We start from the raw sequence: 27105 nt of genomic DNA, 5'->3' as shown, positions 1-27105 counted from the left end.
GTCTACAGTCTCACAAGTATTAACATATCTTATGTTCATAAATATTTGAATTCACTGCTTGAATATGCATGACTGTCTGTACAGTGAGTGTATATATCTACCAGGATAGAAAAGCTAAAGTCTTGTTTAAATTCTTAGCAATATTACCCTTAGTTATACTGTTTTGTTTATTGTGTATTGTTTATTGTGTAACATAGTAGAGCAAAATTATCACTATAAATGTCCAGAGCATCTGCTGTATGTGAGCATTATGTAGTAGTATTACATGTAATAATATATAAATATCTTTGTTTCATACACATGCACAGACCCCCCCCCTCTGGTAAGAATTTCAAAAATTCTGCTTTTGGTGTCACCTTAGGGAGGATTTGCTTTGCATTTTGCTTGTAGTTATGGAGTTCAAATTGTGCCTTTCACATCACTGATGTGCAAATCTAAGGCTGTATCAATTAATTTGTTGTAAGAAGAGGTGCAGTACCACAACAGAAGTTTGTGGCTAGTGCATTACTAATACTGGCATGAATCACAGCCATTGTATGGAAAGAAAGTTGTATGGCTATTATAATCTGTAGCTCATTTCCATGTACAAAACAAAGGAAAGAAATGGTCTAGTTTTGCCATTAGTTTAATTGCCTTCTAGTAATGCAGCAGTGTTTGTATATTTGGAGCTACTTTAAGTGACTCCTATCGATAACCATGCCAACAACTGTTTGCACACACTTGGGTATTCTGTTCGGAGTATGGGGAGGTAAAAGTGGCTTAATTTTATAGAAGTTTATTCTTCATTCCTCAGCATTACTGTGCTCTGTATGCCTCAGTATTTCAGCCTTTAAGTCTAAGCCCACTTACTCTTTTTTTTAAACACATTTCCAAATGCTTTTCAGCAGACGTAAAATTAAATACTGTTTGTTTTGGTAGTGGGAGCCAGGAAGTAACATCTAGGATTGCTGAACGACCTCATTACTCAGTAGCATTAATCAAGACAATATGTCCTTCCGCGCCAACATTTTTTTCCAGGAAATAGTATTATCCATTTGCCGTCCTCCAAACCAAATGAGAGCCCTAATCAGAGCAGGGAGGCTCATTAGATTGCTTTTGTGAGTAATGAAGAGCCATTTGCAGTGGCTGCATCCTGCGAAATTCGATCACGGAAATCCCGCCGGGGCCCAGACGGGTGATGATGGAACATCTCTTCGCTCAGTGCTGGGTCTTGGCCATCTCACGTGGCGAACATTCCTGGCGTGGACCTGCCCTTAGTGACCCGCAGGCTCCACAAGATGCTGGAGCCTTGGTGTGTCCACCCTTCTCTCTCTTGGGGCTTCTCCTTTTGTTTCGTTAAATTATGAAGTTCCCGGTAAACTCATCCAAACCACGCCGTCAGAGCTTGGCTGTGCGAAACCCCTCGGGGTTTCTAAACAAGCGCGAGGTGCCGTTTCAGTGCTGTGGGTTGCTTCAGGAGCATTGTGATCCGGGTGCATTGAGTAGCAGCAGCGTGACCTGCGTCTGTCGGTGTTTAGAGAGCAGGTCGTTCTCCTGTGGGCAGGCAGGGGATTGGACACCCAGGTTTCGGCACACGGTCTGTACCGTGGAGGAGAGGTGGCCTTCGCGTGGCCATCTATTCCTGCGGTGACGTTGCTGGAGGTACCTTTGCACAGCAGTTCAGTTTGTGCTTCTGGTGTGCTACGTTAAGACATCTCATGCTCTTTAGCAACTACAGATATACTCAGTACTTCCCGGGAGCCAAGGAAGTGCCTTAACCTGAAGAGGTGACGGTCACAGGGCTTGTTGGGTCGGTGGCAGAAGGGCGGGGAAGGCCCGTCCAGGAGGCTGGAAGAAGATGAGAAGGGAGAAAGTGTTCCCAGCCATAACACCGTGTCACACAGCTTTCATAGAATCACAGATGGTTTGTGTTGCAGGGCCCTCCCCAGCCCCCCCAGTGCCCCCCTGCCACAAGCAGGGCCATCTGCACCAGCTCAGGTTGCTCAGAGCCCCGTCCAGCCTGGCCTGGGATGTCTCCAGGGATGGTTCAGCCACCACCTCTCTGGGCACCTGGGCCGGGCTCTCACCGCCCTCAGGGGCAGCAATTCCTTCCCCGTGTCCAGCCTGAATCTCCCTCCTTTAGTTTAAAACCATCACTCCTTGTCCTGTCTTGATGTTTCGCTTTTCAAAGCACTAACCCGGCAGGGTTTGCTGGCAAAGGGCAGCAGTAGCTTCTGTTAGACCAGCTGATAATCAGTGTATCAGCTGTAACCATTAGCTGGACGGGTCAGAAATTGCCACAATCTTTTCATGTAGAGCAAATATGACACCTAGCCCTGCAGAGGCGAAAGGCTCATGGTATCTCTAGTCCCTGCCCTCTTCTTGGTTTATTCATGTTGACCTAGTGCTGTAGAAAGAAGGGTTATTGTGTGCATAAGGTAGACAGTATTCAACACATAGACTTACAGTTAAATAGGTTACTTATTTCTGCTGATATTTTTTTTTTCCCTCCACACATTCTTTGGCTTGAATTTCTCTTTTAAGTTATAGAATTTTGGATGCTTTGTAGAAATAAGATTTCCTGTGTCAAAATGACTCTTCCATGGATTCATGAATTTTATATGTATTTTTCCGTTTACGCTTCCTTGCTGAGTATTTTAATATTTCCTTTACTTAAAAGTAAATTTTTACTTAAAAGAAACCTGAAAGATCTTATGAACTTGCCAGGAAAAGTTTCTCAGCAGGGTGTTTTCATACAGCCCTAGTAACAAAAATTGGGGATCTGAAATGGCATCGAGAGATCCCAGCCTTTCACTGTGTCGAGTTTTCTTTTTACTTAATCAGATTGAAAAAATCTTTAAGGACTTTGATTTTCTCATGTTGAATTTAATTCCACAGTGCTATGAAATCCTCATTCTGGCAAGGACTTGGTTACTGTCCTTGCACCATGGCTTTGGTATGGCTGCTTCTCCTCTGGACAGTGCAATAGATGTAGCTTTTTATTTCATAAAAGAAATGTGCAATTATGTGTTCAGGTCTGATGCATTAATATAATGTTGATGGGAAAAAAAGAAAAGATGAAGACTAAGCAAGGGAAAGATTTTTTTGGAGATAAGCTGTACAGACTTGCAGAGTCTAATATGTAGTGCTGGGAAATTGCCTGTGTCTGCAAGTCTCAAATGAAATGAAGTAACTTGCCCAAAGGTCACTTAGGAAGCTTGTAGCAGAACCAGGAGTCGGCTTCTCCTCACTTGCCTCCTAACTTCAGCTTTTAACTGCAAAGTCATCTTTTCTTCTTGGTAGGTGAGGATGAATCCCGTGTCCTGATCATTGATTGTAGCCTTGAGGTGGTTTCCAGGGCTGCGTCCTTTAGCAGCATTTCCAGCACAAGGGCTGGCGCTGGGAAACGGGAGCTCTGGCAGCCAAGGACTACCTTGGTCTGTCTGTGTTCGTGTGCTGGACACCCTGAGACACCTGCCGTGTCGGTACATTGCCCAAAACTTGAAAGATCTCCTGTGTGAAACAGAAGGAAGGACCAAACGCTTCACTGTCTCCTTTGGTTACTGCAGTCTCAGGTTGTATTCCTTTCATCAGACATCCAAGCCTGAGATTCAGCTGGGAAAGAACATCATGAGGGTGTTCTCCCAGCCCTCGAGTCCATCAACATGTATCTCCAGTGGGAATGCCGGATGACTTGCAGCCATCACACGTTATGTCCAACAGCAGGAGGACTGTTTCCCTCCACCCCTCCCCAAAACCCCAGTGTTTTCTTTGGGACCTTGCTGAGTTTTCCATCATGTAGGTGCCTTTAACCCTTATGGAGCTGCTGCTCTTGCTTTCTCCAGATCTGGGAACAGGCATGGCTGAGCAGGTTGAACTTCCATTGTGTTTTAGTTGCCCTTCCTTTCTGTTTTCTCTTGTGTGTGTGTGAGGGACCTTGTCTCTTGCGCTGGTGGTCAGCTTGCAAAGAGACCTTGGTGAAGCTTGTCTTGGCCCTTCGACAGTTTTCACTACAACCCTTACCCCATACGGGAACTTGGTATTCATCGGCACGACAGATTTCTAGTAGGATGTCCCAAATGGATGGAAAATATTAGTGCTACACTGGCCTTAGAGCCTGTGTTGTATTCAGTCCCCACCTTCTCGGAGTGCTTTTCATGGGATTTGATGGAGATTTCTAGCCAAATTTCTCACAGACACAACATGTAAAACTTTGTCGCTTCCTTGAGCAAACCAGGTGGAAATTCTGTCGCACAGACTCCGGAGTGACCTCCTGCCAAGGTGCGGGGAGTCGTGTCCCCCCATAGCAGGTTGTTAGGTCTGGTTACTGGGCTTGTACACAGTACTGCTCTGGTGCTTCGTTCAGATCTTCTAGGTGCATTGGCTGGGTTTGCAATGCCATGGCCAGTGCAAATTTGTCCACTGGGCACTGGAATTACTCATCTGTGAGAATTTATTCTTGTTGGCTTTGGTGGTGTGGTCCGTATGATTAGAAAGTGAGTCGTACATAGTCGGTGAAGGGTAAAGCCTGCAAAAGCGACAGGAGGAGTGGTGCTTTAGATGAAACAAGAGAAGTTACTGAGGTTCTGGCTCATTATCAGCTTGGAAACAGAGGATTTGGGGTGCTTTGAGTGTACTGTCATGCAAAATTTGAGACCAGATACCCTGTTGGTAAACCGGTGCCCAGAGCGTTCAGGAGAAACACTGAATTTTGCAGACGATTTCAGAGAGGCTTCGAGCTAAGCAATACGAGGTGAAACCTCACGTTCTCTGCCCTGAAGCATCCGTAGCAATGTTAAATATCGGAAGGGGACATTTGACAGCTCAGCATGTGTTTGTTGTGTGCGGCAGAGAGGAGTTCTGTGGGGCTTTCCTCTGAAGAGGAGGAGTGTGTCGGAGCTAGAAGTGCAGGCTTTCTTACCTGGAAGTATTCGTAACTAGATGATATTAAATGCGTGCAAACATCATCTAGTCCAAACCACTAAAATGCATTGAATTTTTTAATGTTTATAACATTTGTTAATTTAAAAGATCTTGTTCTACGTGCTGAAGGCAATTCTGAGCTGGGTCAGACAGGACAAAGAATTTAGAAAGTGTCACAAACCTACTCATTTTTAAGAACGTTTTAGTAAATGCAGGAGCTGTCAGGTACTTGTCCATTGGAAAAGAGCCAGCTGATGTAAATGTTTCAGATGGTTATGAAAATGTCTCATTCCCCTGGAAAGTCAGGAGAATGCCAGACAGCAACTTATGCAGTCATGAACCTTTTTTTAAACCCATATATTTGGATAATTTGCATCACAGAGTTTTTATAAAGAGTTGGCCGCGGAACAATTTCTCTTTAACGTTGTTTTATAGTAACTGGTGAGACACAGGGAGGGTTCCAGGAGGAAGGAGGAGAGCGAAGGACATGACCTAGGCGTGTATGGCTTAGTCACCTCTGTGTGAACTTCACATAAAACACTTAAAAGCCTCATGAAGAACTTGATTAGAAAGTGTTGCTGTTAGTAATGCCAATTAATATATATTTATGGATCCTGTCCTACTAACTTGATGCCTCTTTTCTTTTAATAGGGCTCTAGATTTTTTAAATAGTAAATATTAATACTTGTTTGGATATGATACACTTTATGAGACATTTGACTTAGTATCTCATGATATTTTGATTTAGGAAGCTAAAGTAATATTTAATAGAATGCTTGTAAGAGCAGAAGTACTTCTGGTGAGGTGTCACACCTCTAAACCTTGTTCTGTTTCACATTTTATCAGCAGCTTCTGAGAAAATGCGTAGGTAACGTAGTAGAGGTTGACGCATAACAGAGGATGTCTCTGTGGCCCGGAGCACTGGTCACCTGTGCCTGAACCTGCCCCGGGGCAGCTGCTCCCGCTGGGCACAGGGAGTGCGGGGGAAGAGCCAAGAGCCGAGCTGGGGTTGCTCTGGGTGGCGCTGCAGGTAAGCGTATAGCAGGTAACTCCGTCAGCGCTGGAACCGCTGAAGCCCAGGTTCCTACAAGTACGTGTCCTTTCCAGCCACCACGGCAGTAATCCCAGCTCCGCCGTCATCCTTCCGTGTTTCCTGAGACTTCCCGTGTCGTCTGTACCTGAAGTCCTGTCCTCGGACTCGGTGATCCCAGCTTTGTTTTCTCAGGAAAGCAGGCTCACGTGAAGTTCCTGAGTAGCAAAAGGTTATTCCATCTACGTATTTGCACTGACAAAACTGCCTGCTCTTGGACGGTTTCCCTGAGGAAGACTCTGATTCATCAGAGGAGGTTCACAGAAACGCTGTTGAAGTGACTAAAAAGAGGAGAAAAGCCTCAAATGGCTTAACCTAACTGACAGATGGCTAAGGGTGACTGGGTCGGTAGGGGAGGATATTTAAAGGAATTTAATTATCAAGGGTTCTTCAATCAAGCTGTGAGAGACAATCAAAATTTATGACTGCAAGTTGAAGCGAACACAATTCACACTGGAAGTAACGCAAAAGGTTTTAGATGAGACAACTTACCAAAGGTTATTGAGTGCTTGTGTTCCGTTACTGAGGGAAAGGTCCAGCAGTACTTGGAAAAAAGCTTCATTTGGGAAGCTTTAAAGTTGTTTTGAGCAGCTATTAGTGTTTCTGTTTGAAACACACACTGATACGGAGTTTGCTGGAAATTACCCAAACAATTTCCAGTCTTGACTAAATTAGGTGAGATGGAAAAGTTGGTCTCCGACCATGTGACTTCTTTTGTTGGTGATTGCAAGGATGAGTTGGTGTATGAGAGAGAGATTTGCACCTCAGGGTCACTTGTTGAAATCCAGCCCAGGCTGAACGCGTGAAACGACGCCGTCTGACCGGCGTGGTGGTCTCCCCTGAAACCTCAGTGGCCACCGAAGGTTGATCATTGTGCAGGATTGCCAGTAGAGTTGACAGGGCCAGTTGGCGAGGCAAAGGGGTGAGCATGAGACAGATGTATTTTCACACCCTTTTTTCTGGGACAAATATGACAGAGGATTTACAGGAAACTTGTGTTTCTACAGGCACGCTGCGGGTCCTGTGTGAGTGAGTAGCTGTCAGCTTGTTACCTGTCTTACAGCATGAAATCAACTTGGAAGTAAGAGTATTTCTGCAAGAGGTAACAGGGTTTACCACTTGAGCACAGATACCCTGGGCTTGCATATGAAACTTGGTTTAGGAACTGGGAGTGTCGAAGATACGGCTTAGATCTTTCCTGAATTAAATATATTTTTTTTCCTAACTTTTCATTCCAGGCCAGCAGGATCTAGATACCTTTGAAGATCAAACCTTGAGGCCATATTTAAAACTTTTTCTCATGAGTGCCAGTTAAGAGGTTTGAAAACCCAGAGACCTTTCACCAGCTTCCCACTATTCTGGCACAACTGCTAGGCAATTTTATTGGCAGAAGCATCCTTTTTTCCACGTATAGCCTTTTCCTTTGAGGAATCTCATTAGAACATATTGTCATGTGAACTGCGGCTGGTAGGAAGGACTGTGTGGGCAAGTCCTGATTCTTAGCACGTTAGCACTGACAAAAGCAAGGGCAGAAAAGACAAAGAACAGTAATTTCCTGTCTCCAAAGGTTTCATTTAATGGTATTTTTGAAACTGATTACCGGTGACTTGGATATAGTTGCTGACCAAAGAGATTGTGTAAGAAATTAACTCCTACTACCTTGCAGATGTAGTCCCTGCCTCTGGTGGTGCCTACCAGAGCAATAGGTTTACAACTCCAGAACCAACTTTCAGGCCTAAGAATTAAGCTGTGACTACGCAGCCATCAGATGGGCTTACAGGTCTCTGGTATGGATTGTATAGTCAGAGCAGAAGTTCAGGGCATACAAGTTGGGCTTAATTATTCATCGCTAAAGCCCTGTTTCAGATTAGTGGTTTCCCTTCTCTTGTGGGTCACCGCTCTGCATGCTGAAGCCTAACAGACATTTCGGTCCCAGCAGATCGTTAATAAACACAGAGTGCTGTCTCATAGCTCAGGGAGTGATGTAGAATATGGTGAGCAACGTGGATATTTTGTAGCATCTTATCTCTTCACTCTTATCTCATCCCTCCTTTGAGCAGAGGCTATTCAGGTCAGAGGATGTCACTGCCCTGGGATGTGGCACAAGGATTGAACAGCTACAAGGAGCCAGGAACACAAGATTAAAGACAACACCATGGAGGTGGACGGGGTTTCTGTGGTGCACAGGGCATGGATTCTCAACAGCTCTGCTCTTCCAGGTCCTGGGCATGAGAAGAACGTCCTTCTTTCACCTGGTCCTGGAGCCTGGGTTGCGCATGATGGTTGCTGGATGACAGCAACTTGTGTGTACTGCAGTAGCCTTTGGCCAGCGTGGTCTCAAGGCTGCTTTTTGGCACAAAAACTCTGGGTAGTGTCTTGCTTATTGGAATAAGTGTCATGGGCAGCAGGTGTCACCTCTATTCCCAGGTTAGCTGGAGTGGTACATACCTTGTTACTCAGGAATAAATGCACTGGATGTGAAATTTGTACAAGTCTTGCGTTCAGTGTCTGCTCTAGATGCCAGGTCTGGCTGTTGGGCTTCTGAACTCCCACTGGCTTTTGAGGGAAGGTGACACTTCTGAAAACTAGCGTAGGGTATAAATGCTGCTTCTGCGACTGCTGGTGTTTCAGGTGATGCTTCCCTGGGTTTGCTGTGGATTGAAATGTAGGAGTTTCACTGCGTGTAGCTCGCGTGCTCCTCTGGGTTCAGACAGAGACCATCTGGGGTGCTCTCCACCAACCTCCATGGTTGCTCACAGCAGTGAGAGATCTCACCTGCCACATCGGTGAGACTGAGGAGCCACTGGCAGCCTCTGGATCTTTAAGGGCCAAAACTTTTTTTTTTCCCCAAAGTTGAATTTCTGTCTAGGTCTTCTACAAGGAATTAGCGATCCATTTTGCTATCCTAAATGGAAACAATCTGTTTGTTTTGTCAGATTTCTCTTCATTCTACTGGGACCTAAGGGCAAAGCCAAGTCCTACCATGAGATCGGCCGAGCCATCGCCACTCTGATGTCAGATGAGGTGGGTGTCTTGACGCCTCCGGTGTGAAATGGGTTCTCCCAGGTTTCAGTTCATCAACTAGTATTGATGGCCTTTCCTCCAGCGTGGTGGGCTGGAACAACCACATGGGTGGGATGCACGTAAAGATGAAATATCTACATCACCTCCGAATTCCATTTGTTTACATAATTATTTCATCTGCCTTCACACTTGCATAAGAGCATGACTATAGGAAGTTTTTGCCCATCATTTGTATTTCCCTGCTAGCAATCACTCTTTCAGGTAGACCGAATTAATTTTGTCACGGTGTGTGTCTTGTGTCACATTCCACTATCCCAGTAACCCACAGCTACGTTCCAGGTAGTTACCGCAGAAATGGTTAAACCCAGGGCGTATCTGTGTGTGTTGCACTGTATCCCAGACTTCCTAATTCAGGCTGTGCTTATATATTATCCATGAGTAGCTAGCAATTAGTTGCTAATCACACACCTCAATGAGATGATAACTTTACTTTCCATATTTATTTACAGCCTCTTTCTTCCAGTGTCGCGTGGGCTCTGTGCATCTGGGGCTGATTTATGTTGTGCTTGTTTCTTGCTTTCTCCTCATGTCTTTGTGTTCTGTACAATTCCCTCAGTTACCACTCGCCTGGCCTCAGCTCCTCTGGTTTCTGTCATCCCGCTGCTTGGAGCAATGGTGTGTTTCCACAGCCCCAGCGTCCTCCTCACCACTGCCTGTTGTTTCTAAGTCTATCATGTGTGCTGATCTGCCTTCACACCAAGCAGTCCAAAAGATTTCTGTGAAATTCAGCATTAGTGCTCTTTTTCCTCTATTCTCTCATTTGCTCTTCATCACTAATAGTAGGTCTTTCAGTGAAAGCAGTTTGAGCTTCTTGTTATGATTTTTGAGTAAATGTTGTCATTGTTCCTGTGTCACAGGGTTGAAAACTAACCTATTTTTTGATAGACTGAAGTAGGTAGGAAAAGAGGATTGACACTTTTTTGTGGCTTTGTAAAAGTGTTTTCTCAAAGTATAATTGAAACTCCCTATTTATAGGAAAACTTGTTTTAGTTGAATGAAATGGATAATTGCTTTGGTAATATTTTTTATAAAGATTAGAAATCCATGTTTTGCAAAAAAATAGAAATGCCTGCAGGAAAAGAATATCATTAAACCACCAACCAAGGGAAAGGGCTTTCCTGAGGTTCACACACTCTTATGGCAAGTGTCCTGTTACTTTTTTGATAACAAATGAGTTGGTTTTGGTAGAATAAAACTCGGTAGCTGCCTCTGGAGTCTGGAGTACAGAAAACGCAAACCTTTTCTACAAGGATTTTCTCTTGCTCACAGGTGTTCCATGACATTGCCTATAAAGCCAAGGACCGGCAGGACCTGATCGCTGGCATCGATGAGTTTCTGGATGAAGTAATTGTGCTCCCCCCTGGGGAATGGGATCCCGCCATTCGGATAGAGCCCCCCAAGTCTCTCCCATCTTCAGATAAAAGGTACCAGCGGGGGACAGGCAGGTGTAGCTCCGTGATGAAGGGCAGTGTGCATCCATTCTGAAAAGGTGACGAGAAGAGCCGCTGCTATGGGTGTACCACATTTATTGAGCAACTGCAGAGTGACCTGCATCTGTCTGTCTCCATTTAGAAAGCACTAGAAATATTTTTGCATTTGTTATAGCTGGAGGGAGGTTGTTCTTGCACTTCTGTACCCTTTAGGGTGATGTTGTAGGCACATGATAACATATATACGGTTATCCAGACTATTTTTGGGGTTCTGCGTGGTCTTTTTAACATGTAGCATTGCAGTCTGGCTGCTGGCAGGTCAACCTTCTAGTCTCCTTTCAACCACATGGCTTTAGGGAAGGCTGTGTAACACTTTTTTGGAGGAACTGTATATGGGTTTTGTTGTGTGGAGCCATCAGGCAATGCAGTGACCCTTGGGTTGATTTCTTGCCTAGGAAAAACATGTACTCTGGTGGAGAAAATCTACAGATGAATGGCGATACGCCTCACGATGGAGGACACGGCGGTGGGGGCCACGGAGACTGTGAAGAACTGCAGCGAACGGGCAGGTCAGTGTCGTGTACCTGCTGTGACCCAACCAAGGGGGCAACGTTTCCTTCCAGAACCATTTTGGCCCTTCCGCTTTCCATCCCAACACACTGTATAGGCTGAGCTGTCACCCCAAAACATGTCCTGTGGTTTCTAGTGCCCAGCCTGAGACTGTCAGAAGGGTTCTGAACGTCCAGCCTTGGCAAATTACGAAGCATCTCAAAACGCAAAGGCACTCAAAAACGCCAGAAGGCCAAGGTGGAGGTGTTGGCTGTTGGAAGTCAGCGTGCCCGTCAAGTTAGATTGTAAGGGATGTGAATGTGGCAGGTAAAGCTACATTTTCCATTCAGATCACTGGAAGTGCTTTAGCCAAAAGCAGACGTTCTCTTTTCCAGACATTCCTTTTGTAGTTGAATTGCACTGATGAAGAGTTTTATGGGATAGAAATAGAGAAGGTGACAGAGCCCCAGGCCTCACTGTGCTGTATTGCTCTGCTTGTGTGCCACACAGAAGTCCACCAGCACGGGAATGCAGTTCACATGGCCATAAACCAGGTTTTTGTGGAGGTATTGTGCCCTCCCTCCCACTCTATAGTTTTTTTTGGTTCTAGTAGAATATCTAAATTCTAGGAGAAAAATCTGAAAGTGTGAAATGACAAATGGGTGTGAACAAGGCGGTTCATACGTCCTGATTCTGGGTCAGAAAGTCGTGTGTGCCCACCTGCCACGCGCGTCTCTGTTGAACAGAGCATCTGGACAGCCTTGGCTGTGGTGAACTGTGTACAAGGGAAATAGAGGCAAAAGAAAAAGGTTTTTTGTGCTGGCAGTGTCAGAGCCACATGAAGTCGATAAGAGTTGAATTCTGTCTTGTCTGTGATCGTGCAAAGAGTATGTTTGCAAGTGGAGCTCTCTTGTTCTCCAAGATGATTTCACTTACTTGCATTTTTACTTCCAGTTCTTTTTCTGGGTAATGGTTTGAAGCATTTTTCCATTTAGCAGATTCTTTGGCTCACTCAACCATTGCGTCTGACATGTGGAGAAATTTAGGCAGGGATTTAGATGAGAGTTAATGTATTTTATTACATCAACCAATATAGTTGGGAGGGAAAAAAAGACAAGTTTCCTGAACTGCAAACTTTTGTGATCTGTTTCAGCAGAAGAAGGACTTGTGCTCCTAAAATTTGTCTCTGCCCAGCTGCATCACATGTTCAAGATATTATCTTTCTTTACAGCACTATCTCAGTGATATCCCTGGACCATCACAGTTGCAGTAAGACTATTATGTAATGTGATGATCTCACTCTTTTCAGATAATACTTCATTTCTGGAAATGTTTCTGATTACTTATCATGGTGACTTTCACTATAAAACATTTTGCACAAGTCTTCTCTTGCTTGTCTTTTCAGATTCTGTGGTGGCTTAATCAAAGATATAAAGAGGAAAGCACCGTTCTTCGCCAGTGACTTCTACGATGCTTTAAATATTCAAGCCCTTTCAGCCATTCTTTTCATCTACCTGGCCACAGTGACCAATGCCATCACTTTTGGAGGTTTGCTTGGTGACGCTACAGAAAACATGCAGGTTAGCAATTGCTTTCAGAAGCAACAAAATAAGTCATTGGCCTTTTGCTGTCGACAGTCACATAGACAGATGTTTGGCCACCAACAAAGCTTGAATTCTGGGTACAGTTAGTGTAGGTATCCTGTGTTTCCACTGAAAGCTGGCTTGTTTCTCTGCTGTTGGGCAGCTGACCTTTGAAAAACTGTATGAGCAGTTGCCTTAAATGGTGTTTGAAAGATGGCCAGGCAGCAGAGAAGGTCCTTGCTCCTTCTATATAGAGAAGTTCCTTTGGTCTGCTCTTGGTGTTTGTGTCTCACTTGTACCATTTTGGTCCAATTAAATTTACTAAGTCTGCTTCAGATTTTCCATGGCATCAGAGCATAACGCTGTATCCTCTGCGTGACTCTTAAAATCCCTGGACTTCTGCCTCTCTGATGAAAAGAAAATCCTAAGATTCACAGGAAAGCAAGTGAATTGAGTGATGTGACACAGGAGAAAAATGCAAGTTCTTTAGAAAGATGGATTTCATAACAGTGGAAGATCAGATCCTGGGAACCATGTTGCAAATCCAGAGACAGGCTGGATCGGCAGTAAAGACAGAAGTAGGGGCTTCAAGGCATGACTCTGTTTTAGATGAAGCCTATAAAGAAGGGATTCTCTACTAACACAGCTGTAGGTTATTCGTGTTTGACTGGAGCGGAATTATGCTCTAGCAGTGCGCTCTAGATTTCCTTTGTCATTCTGAATAGGAAGGAAACATAGGAGGTTGTATTTAGATAGATTCAGTGCAGCCACATTGAATGTCAGAATAATAATTCAGCTCATAGTGACAATGACTTCTTTATTCATTTATGCAGGTTTAATGAAAGCAAACACAGAAAAGGGGGGCACATATCCAGAGCTCTCTGCATCCCTATCATAAATTACAGGCTAGAGTAAGTCAGTAGCTTGGTGGAGTGCCAAACTTGCCTCTCCCCTGTACAAATATGATTTACCTCTTCCAAAACTCAGCTCTGCAGTAGTGACAAAAATTCTCTCTCTTTTTTTTTTTTTTTTTTTTTTTTTTTTAAGAAGCACCTTGCATTTCAAGAACTTGGAAAGGTGTCATTCCTGTGACCAATGCTGAAACTACTGCTGCATTAAGCAGTGACAGTCCTGTTGCTTGCACTTGGTTGTGCTGTTTGAGTAAGACACGTGCAGTTGCTGTCTTTTGTTTTGGCTGCTGGACCCACAGCCCCTGCCCTGCATGGGGAGGAGATTCCTGCCTTTGGCCCCCATCTTTCTTCCAAGGACCTCATGAAACTTCTCTATAATTATGTCTGAGACGTGAGTCCTGCCAAATTCTTTATCCCTCACTTCTCAGAGGTTTGTTCTCAGTGCAGATGGATTTGGGGGTGCAGCCAGAGATGAGGGCTGATAGCAAGGAGGGGATCTCTGGATGCGCTCCCTGGCTGCGTGCTCCCTGTAGCCGTTTTACATGAAATTTCAGTTCACAAAAGTGGAGCAAATGCAGGAAAATCATCGAGTTGCTAGAAAAACCCAGTGCCTCCAGTCGCTTTGTAACATAGCCATGGCTCAACACAGGACAATACTGTCTGTTATTTTCTAATTTGTGCACTTCAGCATTTACTCGCTTCTCACGTACAACAACCACTTGAATTTCCTGGGTTTTATTTACTTACCGATTTAAAATTGAAGCACCAACAGGTTTTTTCTGAACAATTCAGTTGTGGATCAGAGGCTTAGAGAGTTTGGGCACAACTGGCTTTTCTTTTGCCATCTCCCTTCAACAATCCTTTACTCACCATCCTTGTTTGAAAAGGCCTTAGTTCCCTTGGCTGGTGTGGGAGCCTGGAAAGGTTTTTGACTGGTAGCTTTCAAGAGAAGAGGCAAATGGTGGGTTCTTCATGCTCAAGTGCCTCTGTATCGTCGGAGAAGGATTGATGCATTCCAAGGTGCCCAGGTCAGGTTGTTCTTCCAGGGAGCTGCGAGGTGGGACCAGAGTCCAGGTTCATGTCAAGCGTTGCCCAAAACATTGTGTGTTCCTGCCCTGGGATGGAGTTTGGAGGTGCAGGGTCCTGTAAGACATCCAAGAGCACAAGCTGCACTGAATCTCTATACTCAGAAATGCGAGGGAAGGAGAGGAACGCACTGCTTTGTCCTCACAGAAAAAAAAAAAAAAAAAATATATATATATATGTATATTTTGGGGGTTACCACATCAGAGTTTCTGCTTCTTGTTTCTTGTAAACAATTATGTGACTGCCTCTGGGTCAGGCGCTAAAAATCACTCGTGCTGTGCTGCCTGCCCTGGAGAGCCTGACACAGCCAGCATTTCTGTAAAAGCTCACCTCAGAGTTTTATGTTTCTGAGAAAAGACGCTATTCTTAGCTACAGACACGTGGAAGAATGCAGGGAAAAGAGGTTCCAGATGCGCTGGCCGCGAGGGCCCTGGGGGTGAGTAATGCGGGAGGAGCGAAGGCGGATCAGCTGTGCCCCAGGAGCGACTGTCTCGTCCTCAGGGTCCCGCGAAGGCAGGCAGGCAGGCACAGGTTTGGCTGCCGTCCGCACCCCTGCAAACACCCGTGCAGGTCCCCTGGCGCTGATCCCCGCAAAGTGCGGCTGTTAGCGACGAGCATCACCACAAAACACCAGGGATGTCACCGCCTGCCAAGGCAAGATTGTTTTGTCAGCTCTACAGCAGCTTCTTTAGGTTGACGAGTGGCTGAATGTGTGTCAGGAACAGGCAGCTTGTAAACCTTCCTTAGCTCTTGCTTCTCTGTGCAGCTGTCATACTGATCCTTTAATTACCCAGCAACAACAGTGCTTGGCCACTGGTATTTTGAGAACAAGTTTGTGGCCAGAAAAATCGTTTATGATTGCTTTAGAGAAAATTCTGCTAGTAATTTAGTAGATTAAAAAGTATATACTCTCCTGTCGTATGGCTTAACATATGACAGTATGAACATACTCTCCTCAGCGTAAACAGTAACTTGGGTCTTTCCAAGAAAGACACAAAACTTAAATTTATTTTCCTCATGTTACCACCGATAAGTCAGGAAAACTGCAGCCCCAACCCTGCAGTTTGTCAGGGATGGGAAGAAGATTCTGCATGTTTATTTGCCATTAGTTGCTGGTTGCACAGCCCATGCAGTATGAATGAGGCTGCTGATTCTGACACGGCCACACCAGAGCACATAACCCGCTGCTCGGGTCGGCCCTGGTTCTTGGGTGAGGGTGACGCTGCGACCGCGCATCTGGTGCAGTAGAAGACGATGCTCTTGTTGTTCCTTTAAAACTCAGTCAGGTGCAAACAGATTAGTTTACATAAGAGCAAATGAGGTATGGTCAAACTAATTATGCCAATTTTGTTTTATTGGCAAGAAAATATGCCATTTATATTGCATCTGTGTTTGGCACTCTAACAGTAGATACTGTCCAGCTATAGTTTACATGAAAATCCAAGAGTCCCATCAAGCACGATCTTTTGTCATTCTCCAGTGAAGCTGTTTTGCCACACATGCTGAAGGTAATTGTAGAGCCCAAGATGTGGGAGATCCTGAGTGAGTTCTCAACTCCTTCAAGTGCTCTTTGAAAACACTCTCTTCACCTTGTCTAACATAAAACACAACGTGGTGTTATTAAACTCTGGGCTGCAGAAATAACTGGGAGGGTTGCTGCTTATCCTGAGTAACTAGGAGCTGGATGGGATGAACACATCTTTGTGTGCAACTGCAGGAGAGGGCAGAAGATGTTCTTCACTTAGTCTTGGACATACCAGCATACGGCTGGTGGTTACTGGTATAAGTGCTCATTTTATTGCAGCAGTGCAAATAGGAAGGGTTATTCAATGGAACTAACGTCTCTCCTGTGTCTACCGCAGGGCGTGTTGGAGAGCTTTCTGGGCACGGCAGTCACCGGAGCGATATTTTGCCTTTTTGCTGGTCAGCCACTCACAATTTTGAGCAGCACAGGACCTGTCCTTGTCTTTGAACGGCTTCTCTTTAATTTCAGCAAGTAAGTAAAGGGGCGGAGGAGGGAGGAGGGGAAGGAATTTCTATCACTAATAACATCCTAGCTAGGGAATGAGATGGCTAGCTGGGAAGGAGGGGATTTAGTGCATGAAATGAAATGTCTGTTTGTTCCTTGTTGAGATTGCAGTGTGATCACATCTGGGATTTTCACAGACACGCGTGTCCCGGAGCACTGCCTGGGGGTGGGTGCCTGTTTCCTTGGGGCCTCTTGGAAATTCTTGGCCAAGTCTGTCCCTGATTGCTGTGTATTGCCCATAGAAGCAAAGAAAGGAATCCAACTCTTGGTGGTTACACTAACAAAATCCTGCAGGTCTCAAGGTTACCAAAAATTTGTCCTTTCATCAGTATGCTTTTGAAATAGTTGTTGTTAGTTATAGAAGTACCTATGATAGAAACAGCTGTCGATTTCTGTTTGTCCCCTGAATTCTTCAGTGGAGCTTTGCTGCATTAAATGCTCTTGGTTTTGTTTTGTTTTCTTTACTGGTGTGAAGAAGTTTTGCTCCCTCCCCACCACGTTAACATTGATGCAGTGATGGTAGCTGAAACCCGGAGCTAAAGGGAGCCCATTTTATTAGGTGTTCTCAGTCATTACTCCCATAACTGCAATGCTGACAAAATATAATGAGCGTTGCTAAAGGGATCAGCGTATTCATTGATGATGTTACGTTTATATTAATTGATGATTCTCCATGTAGGACTACTAACACTTCAGATGGTGTTTTGCAAGGAGATCATTTCGGTTATACAGAGACCACCCCAAATCACATGTGGTCCTCACTTCCCCCGTCAGGGAGTGTCCACAGCTGTGTAGGCTCTGAAAGACCTGTATGTCGGTACACAAAACCAAGAGCTTTTGGATTGACAACGTTCTTTCAAAAGCAGTCGCCTGTGATATGGAACAGCTCTTTGGCCATTTGTGGTTATTTTTAGGAAAGGTCTATTGAATTATTAAGCTGAACATGGCTGTGGGTTGCAATGAGGCAGGAGACATGGTGTATGGTTGTTTAATTGTATCTCCTTCCTCGTTATATATAATCTCTGTGGGTAGGTACTCAGAAATAATTGAGAGCACATAATCATGTCCGCCTACATGTTGCAGAGGTCTCTTGGGGCACAGAGCTTCTCCTAGGCAGACAGGGTGTTCTTATGTGATCACACATATACAGCGCTGCGCTGGACTCTTCTGGCGTGAGATGATTTTGTTTGGTTACTTAACTCACTTCGTAGTATTGCAGCAGCTCTTCCCCTACGGGAAGGATGGAGGCAAAAAAAAAATGGCTAGAAAATAAGACTAGGCCGGGGAGGGTTACTGGAAGCTTCCGAGTGGTGAGAACACAGCAGCAGAGCAAGATGGGGGCACCTTTCTTTTCTTTCTTCAACTGGAATAAATGAATAACATCAGGAATAAATGTGCTATAGCTGTTCGCATCTGGCAGGCAGGTCAGAGCCCAGGCGCAGCACTCAGAAGGAAAACAGCAAGACAGAAAAACACTTTCTACAATTTCAAGAGGGAGAAGGTTGGGTTTTTTTAACCCGAGGAGGAGGTGGTGGTTATGAAAGCTGTTGTCCTAACAACCTGCTCTAGCAGAATGGCAGGATTTTTTGAGGGAGTCTTTCTCACAAGGAAATTGGAATCAAATACTGTGATTTTTCAATAATGCGTTTGTGGTTGTTCATATTCACAACCCCCTGATCCCTACTGGGAGCAAAATTAGAAAGACTTCCCATCTATGGATTCATTCAAAGTTTGGTCTGTGGGTGTGTATGGAGAAATATCTAAAAAAAGCCCGGCGTACATGTGGGTGCTGTACAGCTTTGGGCGTCTGCAGGGGCAGCGTTTGCCACATTGCTGCCAGAGCGGGTGGGTGCCACGACAGAGCTGGGTCGGCTCGTGTTCTGGCCGGTGAGCTCTGCTCCCGTGCAGTCTCTCCAATGCCCCTCGTGAGGTGAGTCTGTGTTTCCGAGCGGGAAGCGATGCGGAGGGCGGCACTGGGCTCCCTGGGCAGCGGGGCCCCAGCCCTTCTGTTTTCCAGCCGCAAGACCGGGCTGCTGGGCGAGCTTCCCTTCCAGAGACCTCAGAAAGAAAATTAATCACGTTAAAAGTACTTAGCCTGTTGCATTCTGTATGTGAAATATCCTGTGTTGTCTCGTTTGCTCCGTGAGCTTCCCAAGTGCTGCAGGAGTTTGAGGGCTGAAAAAAAATGCTTATTTTAAAACCTTTTGAATTTGTCCAGTGTTGTGCAGTCAGGATGGCATCTGGGCTTCTGCCAGCCGTCTTCTCCATGCTCAGTCAGAAGAATGGCAGCTCCATCTCTCCAAGGCTCTGACTCCGGATGTTTCCAAGAGCTCTCACTGGGGTCTTTTATTTGGTTTTCTTTTTTTTTTTTTTTTATCTTTTTAAAATCATCACTTTGTTTCTTTCTTGCTCCTTACCCCTCTTCTGGGTCAGACTCTCGGGGTGAGAGGATCACAGGGCTGTAGTTCCCTCGTTCGGACACTCTTTTCTCCTCTACTCTGCAGTTTTACCCCATGCACTAGGAAGTCACCCTCGAGTCCCGCCGTTGGCTGGGACTTCTGGTATTTTGATTTCTGCAGATAGTGCAATATAGAGACGTGGAAATGAAGGCTCCTCAGTATGCGCCTTGGCAGGAAATCGCTTTGGTGAAGGAGTTTTGTAAACTGTGGTTACATCTTCAGCTGCTGGCAAGCTGTCCGTGTTGAGCTGCTCCTGGTGGGGACAGCTGGATGTTTGATCCTTTACAGCTCTGGGTGTGTTTGCCAGGGAGGATTTTTACTGGGAAGCCTAGAAAGAGCTTGAATTAATTGGTAATGTTTATTAGTGGAGGCGTAAGCAAGACTGATCTTTTCTGCCACCTCGACTATTAAACTGTGCCATGTACATTGATGGAGTTGGCTGCCTGAAAACAGAGCTTAGCACTTGGGAACACTCTCATTGAGTGTAAATTAGGTCCCAGAAGCTGTGTTTTCACCACGTTGCACTGGGAAGTCATGATCCTGTCTGGATTTCCCTAACCCCCGGTGTTTTCCCTTCCTGCCACCCCTCTCTGGTTGCAGAGACAATGACTTTGACTACCTGGAGTTTCGACTCTGGATCGGCCTTTGGTCAGCCTTCCAGTGTCTCATTCTCGTGGCTACCGACGCCAGCTTCCTGGTCAAGTACTTCACCCGCTTCACCGAAGAAGGTTTTTCCTCCCTTATCAGCTTCATCTTCATTTACGACGCTTTTAAGAAGATGATCAAGCTGGCAGATCATTACCCGATCAACTCCGAGTTCAAGGTGGACTATATCACGCATTACTCTTGTGCCTGTGAACCATTAGATCCAGGTAAGAGAATATTTTATTAGCTCTCCAGTTTGCAGGTAGGAGATGGCATTTGCTTTCTATCTCTATTGTGCTGGGCCCCAAATAATAAATGGGTAGATTAATCCTTCTGTATCAGTTTTCTGCAGATATCCTATCTTAGCCTTGTTTTGAAGCTGAGGGGTGAATTTCACCCGAAGTGCCAACTGGAATGTCTTTCTAGCCAGACTTTCTGGGACTCCTCATGTGAGTGCCGTGACAAGTAGAGAAGCTGTGTCCGTGCCCTTGTCTCCTTGCATCCCCGTGGCTGTTCATTCTGGACGGCGTTCCTCTGAGGGTGGGTGAAGGGGCAGAAGTGGTGGCGAAGTCACTGCTGTGGTCCTTAGGTCACTCCTGGTATCTGCTGGTGCCATTTTGTCAGGTGCCGGAACCGGATTTGTTCAGGGTGTTGCCAGACGTGGGTGTTTTTGCCCCTCCTGGCTGTGTGTGAGTGGAAAAGCACAAACAATTCCAACAGTTCAGCCTATCACTAGAGCGTGGGCTGCACGGCAAGTATAGCCAGCATGTCTGTAGATCTGGCAATGCAACCGGGAACAAGAGGTTACAAAACCCAAATACAAACAGAAGAACGCTGGCTCGTACCAGTAGGGAAGCTGTGGCCACTCCTAGGACCCTTCAAACAATGAGGACTGAGTAAGAAACTTGGTTTGTGCTCAAAGTAAACTTGAGGTTATCTCGACATACCTGTCAAACAGGAAAAGCTTCTGGTTGCTGCTGGCCACCTCTGTGCAGGAGGTGTCGGGAACTGCATGCACAGGAACCGTGTGCTTACGTTCGTTATTAAATGTAGGATCTCTGCAAGCACTGGGGTGTTGGTCTAGTTCTGTCTTCGTTTGAATGGCAGGGTGTTTTCTCTTGACGAAACTCTGAGGACTTGCTACAATGGGGTTCAGTCTCTGATGTCTCTCTTTAACGAGGCAATGCTGAAATTAAAGTCTCCGCTTCCCATCTAAATGCCTGGGGGCACGACCTTACCGCACAGGGCAAACTCAGCGGCACGGCTGGAATGTGCAGGGGAAACCGAGCGTCTGGCAGAAGCCCGTGCGTTGTTTCGTAAGAGATTTATGCCTGGAAATACTAGCTGGTCTTTACCTTTGTTAGCACGTGGAGGGAGGATTAGCAGGTGTGGTTTGATAAAGTTCACAAACCCTCACTGCCGTGTGGTTCTCTTTTCATCTGATTTGCCTCTTACCCGGATGTTTGTTTTGGAGGGTAAAGATGACCTTATTGTTATAATCTCCAAATCTTTCTTCCTTGGTTTTTCAAATAGCATTGAACAAACCTTGAGTAGTAGAAGTGACCAGGAAACGCTGGAGGTGCTGACAGCAATCTGTCCAGGTGGCCCTCAGGGACTTGGTGCCAGCCACACTAACTGCAAGTCCGTGGCACCTCGGGCATGAAGCTCGGAAGCTGCTGAAGTTGAGGGAGAAGATTTGTAAGAGCAAACTGTCTGGGAATGGAGCAGGTGACAGAGTGATTCCCCGTTTAAACTCAGTCCAGGACAAGCTCAGAAAATAATTCTAGACTCGTGTGTGTAAAGCTAGTGCCAGGGTTACAGAGTTCTCAGAGCAAGTGACACGAGCTGAGTCCTTTGCCTGTTCTCATCCCTTACTTGGTGGCGTCTCCTTCCACGGTGGATTTCATGCACAATAGCAAGGAATTTTCCAGAGGAACAAGTGGCCTGTTTGCTGCTGGCGTGTCGGTCTTGACGCTGACGGTTTGGCCTTTCACAGGTCTGAAATACACTGACGCATGCATGTGTCTGCATAGCTGCGTGTCTGCGTAAACCCAGACAGCATCCATCAGCAAAAGACAGCACAGATTTAATTCTTGCTCCTTAAATAAACAGGTTTCCACGTCAGCTGCTCATCACGGCTGCAGAGGAAATTTTTTCTCTTACGATCCGATAGTAAATCAGCAGCAAAGTAGCAAACAGCAGCCAGGACAGAGTCTAAGCTAAGCGCTTTCACGGAAGGGCTCTGCAACTGCTCTTAGTTGGCTCGTTTTTAAAGGTGGTGCGTTGCTCTGTAGACATGGTTGTAGCCACGCGGTCAGAGCCAGTCTGTAACATTTTGCCCACAAAGCGTCAGCGGCCTCACTCTCCACATCCTGCGGTTTTAAAAGCCCTGTATGATATTTGCTTCCCGCTCAACACGTGTGAGTGGCCGGGGGCTTGGGAACGGATGGATTTTGCCCCGGGAGCTGGGGTTGCTGTTTGTCCTTCAGCTCTGGGCCCAATGCACAGAGGAGGATGGCACAGCATCGGATAAGCGAGGAGTTCTGAGCTTAACTCAAGGAAAGCTGAAATGCCAGCAGTATAAGGACTATCTTTGAAAGAAAGCTGAAGACTACAAAGCCTTGCTGCGGAAGGTTTTGTAAGCAGATACCAAGAAACCATTAGGACATCAATTATTCTTTATGCTCATATTTCTTCCCAAAAGTCTGCAAGCCTTCTCTCATGCATCAGGAAATGGAATAAAAATGCAAATGGCAGATTAGCAAAAGGGGATTCCTGGTTCTAGGAAACAAAGTGTAATGCAGTAGCAAGTGCTTTCTTTCCAGTGATTTTCCTGCAGTGTAGGGGATGTCTGTTGCTGCTGCGGTGTTGTTAGCGGTGGTGGATAAGCTTTTGGGGGTTGTCCTGGGGAGGGTGGGTACCTTTGTTTGCTTTTTAGCAAGTGTTTTATGATTGTTGCTTTTGACTCAGTCCGAAACAATACTTCAGACTCACTTTAGTTGAGCAAAGAGATTGCAAACAGTTTGATGGTTTGTTTTTTGTTGTTTTGGGGTTTTTTTAAGAAAGATGGAGTAACAAATAAAAGTTGCAATTTATTTTCCTTCCTCTGGAACCATGCTCATGGTATTCCTTCTTCTGTCCTCTCTTGCAGTTAATAGCTCGTTATTTAACAGGACAACAGTGCCGTCAGCCGATGAGCTGTTCTATTCTTCGACGGACATGGTAAGTGCCCTTTGCAAGGGCAGGGATTTGGTGGTGTCTGAGGTCTGTCACTGCCCTGTGTTTCTGCTGAGCCATGCCCATACATCAATAATTGATCGCATGAAGAAGATGTTTACTCTGAAGCTCCCTCGTTACCCTGACACGGGGGAAATATGACACTGCCCCTATTGGCGTGCTCACTTGGTCCTCCAAGGATTTCTCGAAGCATATGGGCTACTGTGCGCACGATTTGATAACGTGAATTGCTTGCTAGTAGCGGCAGCCTGATCTTTGTGTGTTGGCAGGATGCAAGTGTTTCTCCTGGGGGATTAGTTAGATCCTCGCGTCCAGGACTGTAATGGTAGGAGTGTTGTGGTCAGTCCTTCCTTGGGAAGGTCCTGGTTCCGTGATCTTCTGTAGCTTTTCCACATGTCACTCCAGTGGTGAGCTTTGGGTGATGAGGAAAAGGAAAATACTGCCTGATGGGGTCAGATGGGTTTGTGCTTCGTGTACCTCGTGTGCCCTTTGCTGCTCCCTGTTTCCTCACTGCCCACTTGTGTTGTTGGGCTGCGGTCCCTCGGCAAAGGCTGTCCTGGAAAACAACGCCCAAGGAAGCGATGAGCAGCCCTGAGCTCTGATGCAATGCCAGCTGTCAGGAGAAAAGTGCCCGTTACCGCTTATGTTTCCTTAACAAGAACAACTCTTGGTGGGTTCTGCGGGGTCAGCATTTGATTGCCCATCTCGGGATGGGGGAGGCGTGTGTAAGAGGAAGGCAAAGAACTGAACTGAGGCCTGGAGACAAGAAAACAACCCAACAAGTTGCATTTCCAGACTGTTCTTTCGTGGAACAGTAATCTCAGCCCTTCTCTCCCCAAAACCCCAAAGCCCTTCTCTCCTAGAATCCAAATTATGGAGTTGCAGGGAGGTGAAGAGACACTTCCACAGGCTCTGCTCCACCACAGGCATTAGGAAACAGATGATCATCTGCCATGTCCGGTGAGGCTCTGGATTGGACAAAGAGAGTTTAAATCCGAATAGTGCCTCCCTATCTGGCCATTGCAATCAGCATCATTGGTAATGAAGTACGCATATCAGAACAGAAGTGATTAAAGGGAATTCAAAAGCAGGTTCTTAATTGGCAGGATCGTGGGGAAGAAAGAGACCCTCAGCTCTTGCTGAAATCAGTGGGTGTCGCGGTGAGCCCAGGCAGGTGAGCTGGGCCGTAGGGCTTTTCTGCGGTGCTGGGCACGTTACCAGCTCGGCAGAGAGCGGCTCTGCCACCGGGTTCCTTCGGTGTCCTGGGGACGGACGGCTGTGTGGGTCAAAGCTGAACCTCAGCATCCTTCTGACTGCTCTTCTGTAAAACGGAGCGGATTTCGGTAACTCCAGTTGTGTGGAACAGCACAATTAAGATCGAATGTTTGCAGTATGTGCAAGCTCAAGCCTTGTTTCCAGAAAGGGCAAGGAGGGAGATTTTCTTCTGTGGAAACAGTGCTGGTCTTGATGGGAGAGCAGCGGGTTTGGTTTTGGCGTTGCTTGCGGTGGTCGAGCAGCGGGGAGTGGATGTAGAGGTGGTCTTGGGCCACTCCAGCTTTGACGTGAGGTTTCCAACAGGGCCCATCCATTGGAGAAAATGCAGAGCGCGGCTGGCAGACCACAGCAGAGGTCACGAGATCTCTGTCTTCTTTCCGAGGCCCAGACTGTCCTCAGCTCCCAAGTAATACCATCCCCTGCGTTAAAATCTGTTCCATCTGCGCACAAGCAGAGGGGGTTTAGCCTCTCCTCCACGCTTCCCTTTGCCTCCCAGTATTTTTCCTGATGCTCTGTCCCTGTTCCTGTCGTAGTCTGAGCAGTGTTTACACGAGCAGGGCTTCATGGAAATGTTCTCTTCTTTTCTGCAGTACAACACCACCATTGACTGGTCATCTCTGACAACGAAGGAGTGCTTGAAATACGGAGGGCAACTTGTGGGCAACAACTGTGAATATGTCCCTGACATCACCCTCATGTCTTTCATCCTCTTTTTTGGCACTTACACCTGCTCCATGGCCCTGAAGAAATTCAAGACCAGTCGCTATTTTCCAACCACTGTAAGTATGTCTTTTCACCCTAGCAGGCTCTTTTCTTTACTCTTTCAGAGTGTTAAGATAAGCTTTCGTTTTGGTAAAGGTGTCATACACATGGGGACACACACTTCGCAGGGAAGACAGATTGCATTTGTAGAGATAAAAACATGGTACTGTTTAACCAAGGAAGGTATGTCCTGGGATTGCTTGGCTTTTCAGTGTTTCTGGAGGGCACAGGTAAGGCAGCAAAAGAGCCAAAATGAGCCATGATCTGTCATGGGGATGCGACAATGATTTTAGATGTGCTGAAACCAACATTTCTGAGCTGAGAAATGCAATAATGTAGTTTATCAGCCTTAAGAATCACAAGAGTCCTTCAGGCCTTTCACCTGGCCATTTTCCACATGATATACCCCACTGACTCTGGGGTAGAATACGTGACCGTTTGCAGAAATCAAATTACTAAAAGGGACTGTTAACCATGAGGGCAGAAGTCTGCCTATTTATAGCCAGAGAAAGTATTTGGAGAGGACAAAAGAAGCCTTTTGCTTTGTCAGTGAGTAAATGTGAATAAGCGAGCTGTCTGTGTAGAAGGAGAAGAGAGACACATCTTTCATGTTACCATGTATTATGTGAAATAGTCAGAAATCAATGCAAAAATGTTGAACTGTGGTACAGTCCACATCTGGCCTACCTGTTACAATGGGGACCTAAAGCAGAAATTCCCTTTAGTCTCTGAGGATCAGTTGTAAAATAGAGATGACCTGAGAAACTGCTGCATTGATTTAAACAAGATTTTGCTCAGACTTACAGCCACCTTATGTGAATCTTGTAGGTGCATCTGCCTGTTTTGTCTCCCCAGCTCAAGCTGCCATGACACGTGTGCGAGCTGGTGGTTTCTGTGTGTTACAGAGCCGTGGTTCTCCCCAACACCTGCCCCCTCTGGTTTTGGCATTCTGACACGCAGGGATTTATCCTGTGTGGATGTTTACTGTCCTGCTGCGTTACAATTGAACCTCTATTATTTTTAATAAAAAGGAAACAAATTCCATCCAGGCTGGAATGCAGCTCAATTTATCTTGTAACCATGTGAACCCGAGAAATCTGGAAGGAACAACAGCGCTGAAGAGATCACAGAGTTACAAACAAGCACAGTGGGTCCTGCCCTGCTGTATTTCAGGGACTGACAGTTTTGGGCCCCTCACGCCAAGAAAGCCCTTGAGGAGCTGGAGTGAGTTGAGAGAAAGGAACGGACCTGAGGAAGGGGCTGGAGCACAAGTGTGATGGGAGCGGCTGAGGGAGCTGGGGGTTCAGCTGGAGAACGGGAGCTGAGGAGAGACCTGATCAGCTCAAGTTGCGCCAGGGGAGGTTGAGGTTGGATCTGGGGAACAATTTCTTCCCCAAAGGGCTGTGGGGCATTGGAACAGGCTGCCCAGGGCAGTGGTGGAGTCACCATCCCTGGAGGGTTGAACAGACGGAGATGAGGTTCTCAGAGACATGGGTCAGGGTGGACTTGACAGTGTTAGGTTAATGGTTGGGCTCAGTGTTCTTAAGGGTCTTTTTCAACCTAAAGGATTCTGTGATTCTCATTTTCTAAAGGGAAGTTCATTACTATTTTCATTGTCTGGTGTAAAATAGCAGATCTTTCCTTCCATTTTTTTTTTTAATCTACATTGCAAAATCAGTCATATTAAAAGAATGGATTTTGGGGATAACACAGCATTTTTTTGGTAAAGCCACATACCTTAGGAATCCTGTGATAACACAAGAAGCCTGACTTGTGTGAGAAAAACAGTCTCTGTCCCTGCATAGAAAAACATGAATATGTGAACCCTAAAGAATCAGAGATCAGAAGGCAAACAGAAGGAGACAATATTTTATATGTCTAAAAAAAGTCACTACTTTTTTAGGTTCATTTCTAAATGTTCAATATCTGTTTATGTTGGAAGTTGATCCTGAAAAGTCTCTTAAGACACCGCTTCTGGTCTCCATACTAGTGGTTGTTGGCTGCTGTCAAGTGTAGTATCAGTGAGACTGCCTTGAAGAATTCAGAGGGGAGTTTCTTACAAA

At 45.8% G+C, this 27105-nt stretch overlaps 1 protein-coding gene across 7 annotated transcripts in view; it reads left to right on the top strand.

Annotated features, from left to right (window-relative positions):
* Window positions 1-27105, top strand: part of SLC4A4 (solute carrier family 4 member 4) — a 179576-nt gene that overhangs the window by 131448 nt on the left and 21023 nt on the right. For all 7 annotated transcript variants that reach the window (XM_065634421.1, XM_065634420.1, XM_065634425.1 and 4 more), the window contains 8 exons: window positions 8929-9016; window positions 10346-10500; window positions 10962-11075; window positions 12461-12635; window positions 16498-16631; window positions 19724-19995; window positions 22920-22990; window positions 24871-25059. In XM_065634421.1, coding sequence (XP_065490493.1) covers window positions 8929-9016; window positions 10346-10500; window positions 10962-11075; window positions 12461-12635; window positions 16498-16631; window positions 19724-19995; window positions 22920-22990; window positions 24871-25059 — 1198 coding nt within the window. The remainder of the gene's footprint in view (window positions 1-8928; window positions 9017-10345; window positions 10501-10961; window positions 11076-12460; window positions 12636-16497; window positions 16632-19723; window positions 19996-22919; window positions 22991-24870; window positions 25060-27105) is intronic.

This window comes from Caloenas nicobarica, chromosome 4 (genome assembly GCF_036013445.1).
Source record: "Caloenas nicobarica isolate bCalNic1 chromosome 4, bCalNic1.hap1, whole genome shotgun sequence".
NCBI classification, from domain to species: domain Eukaryota; kingdom Metazoa; phylum Chordata; class Aves; order Columbiformes; family Columbidae; genus Caloenas; species Caloenas nicobarica.
This window is presented reverse-complemented; position numbering and strand designations above follow the sequence as displayed.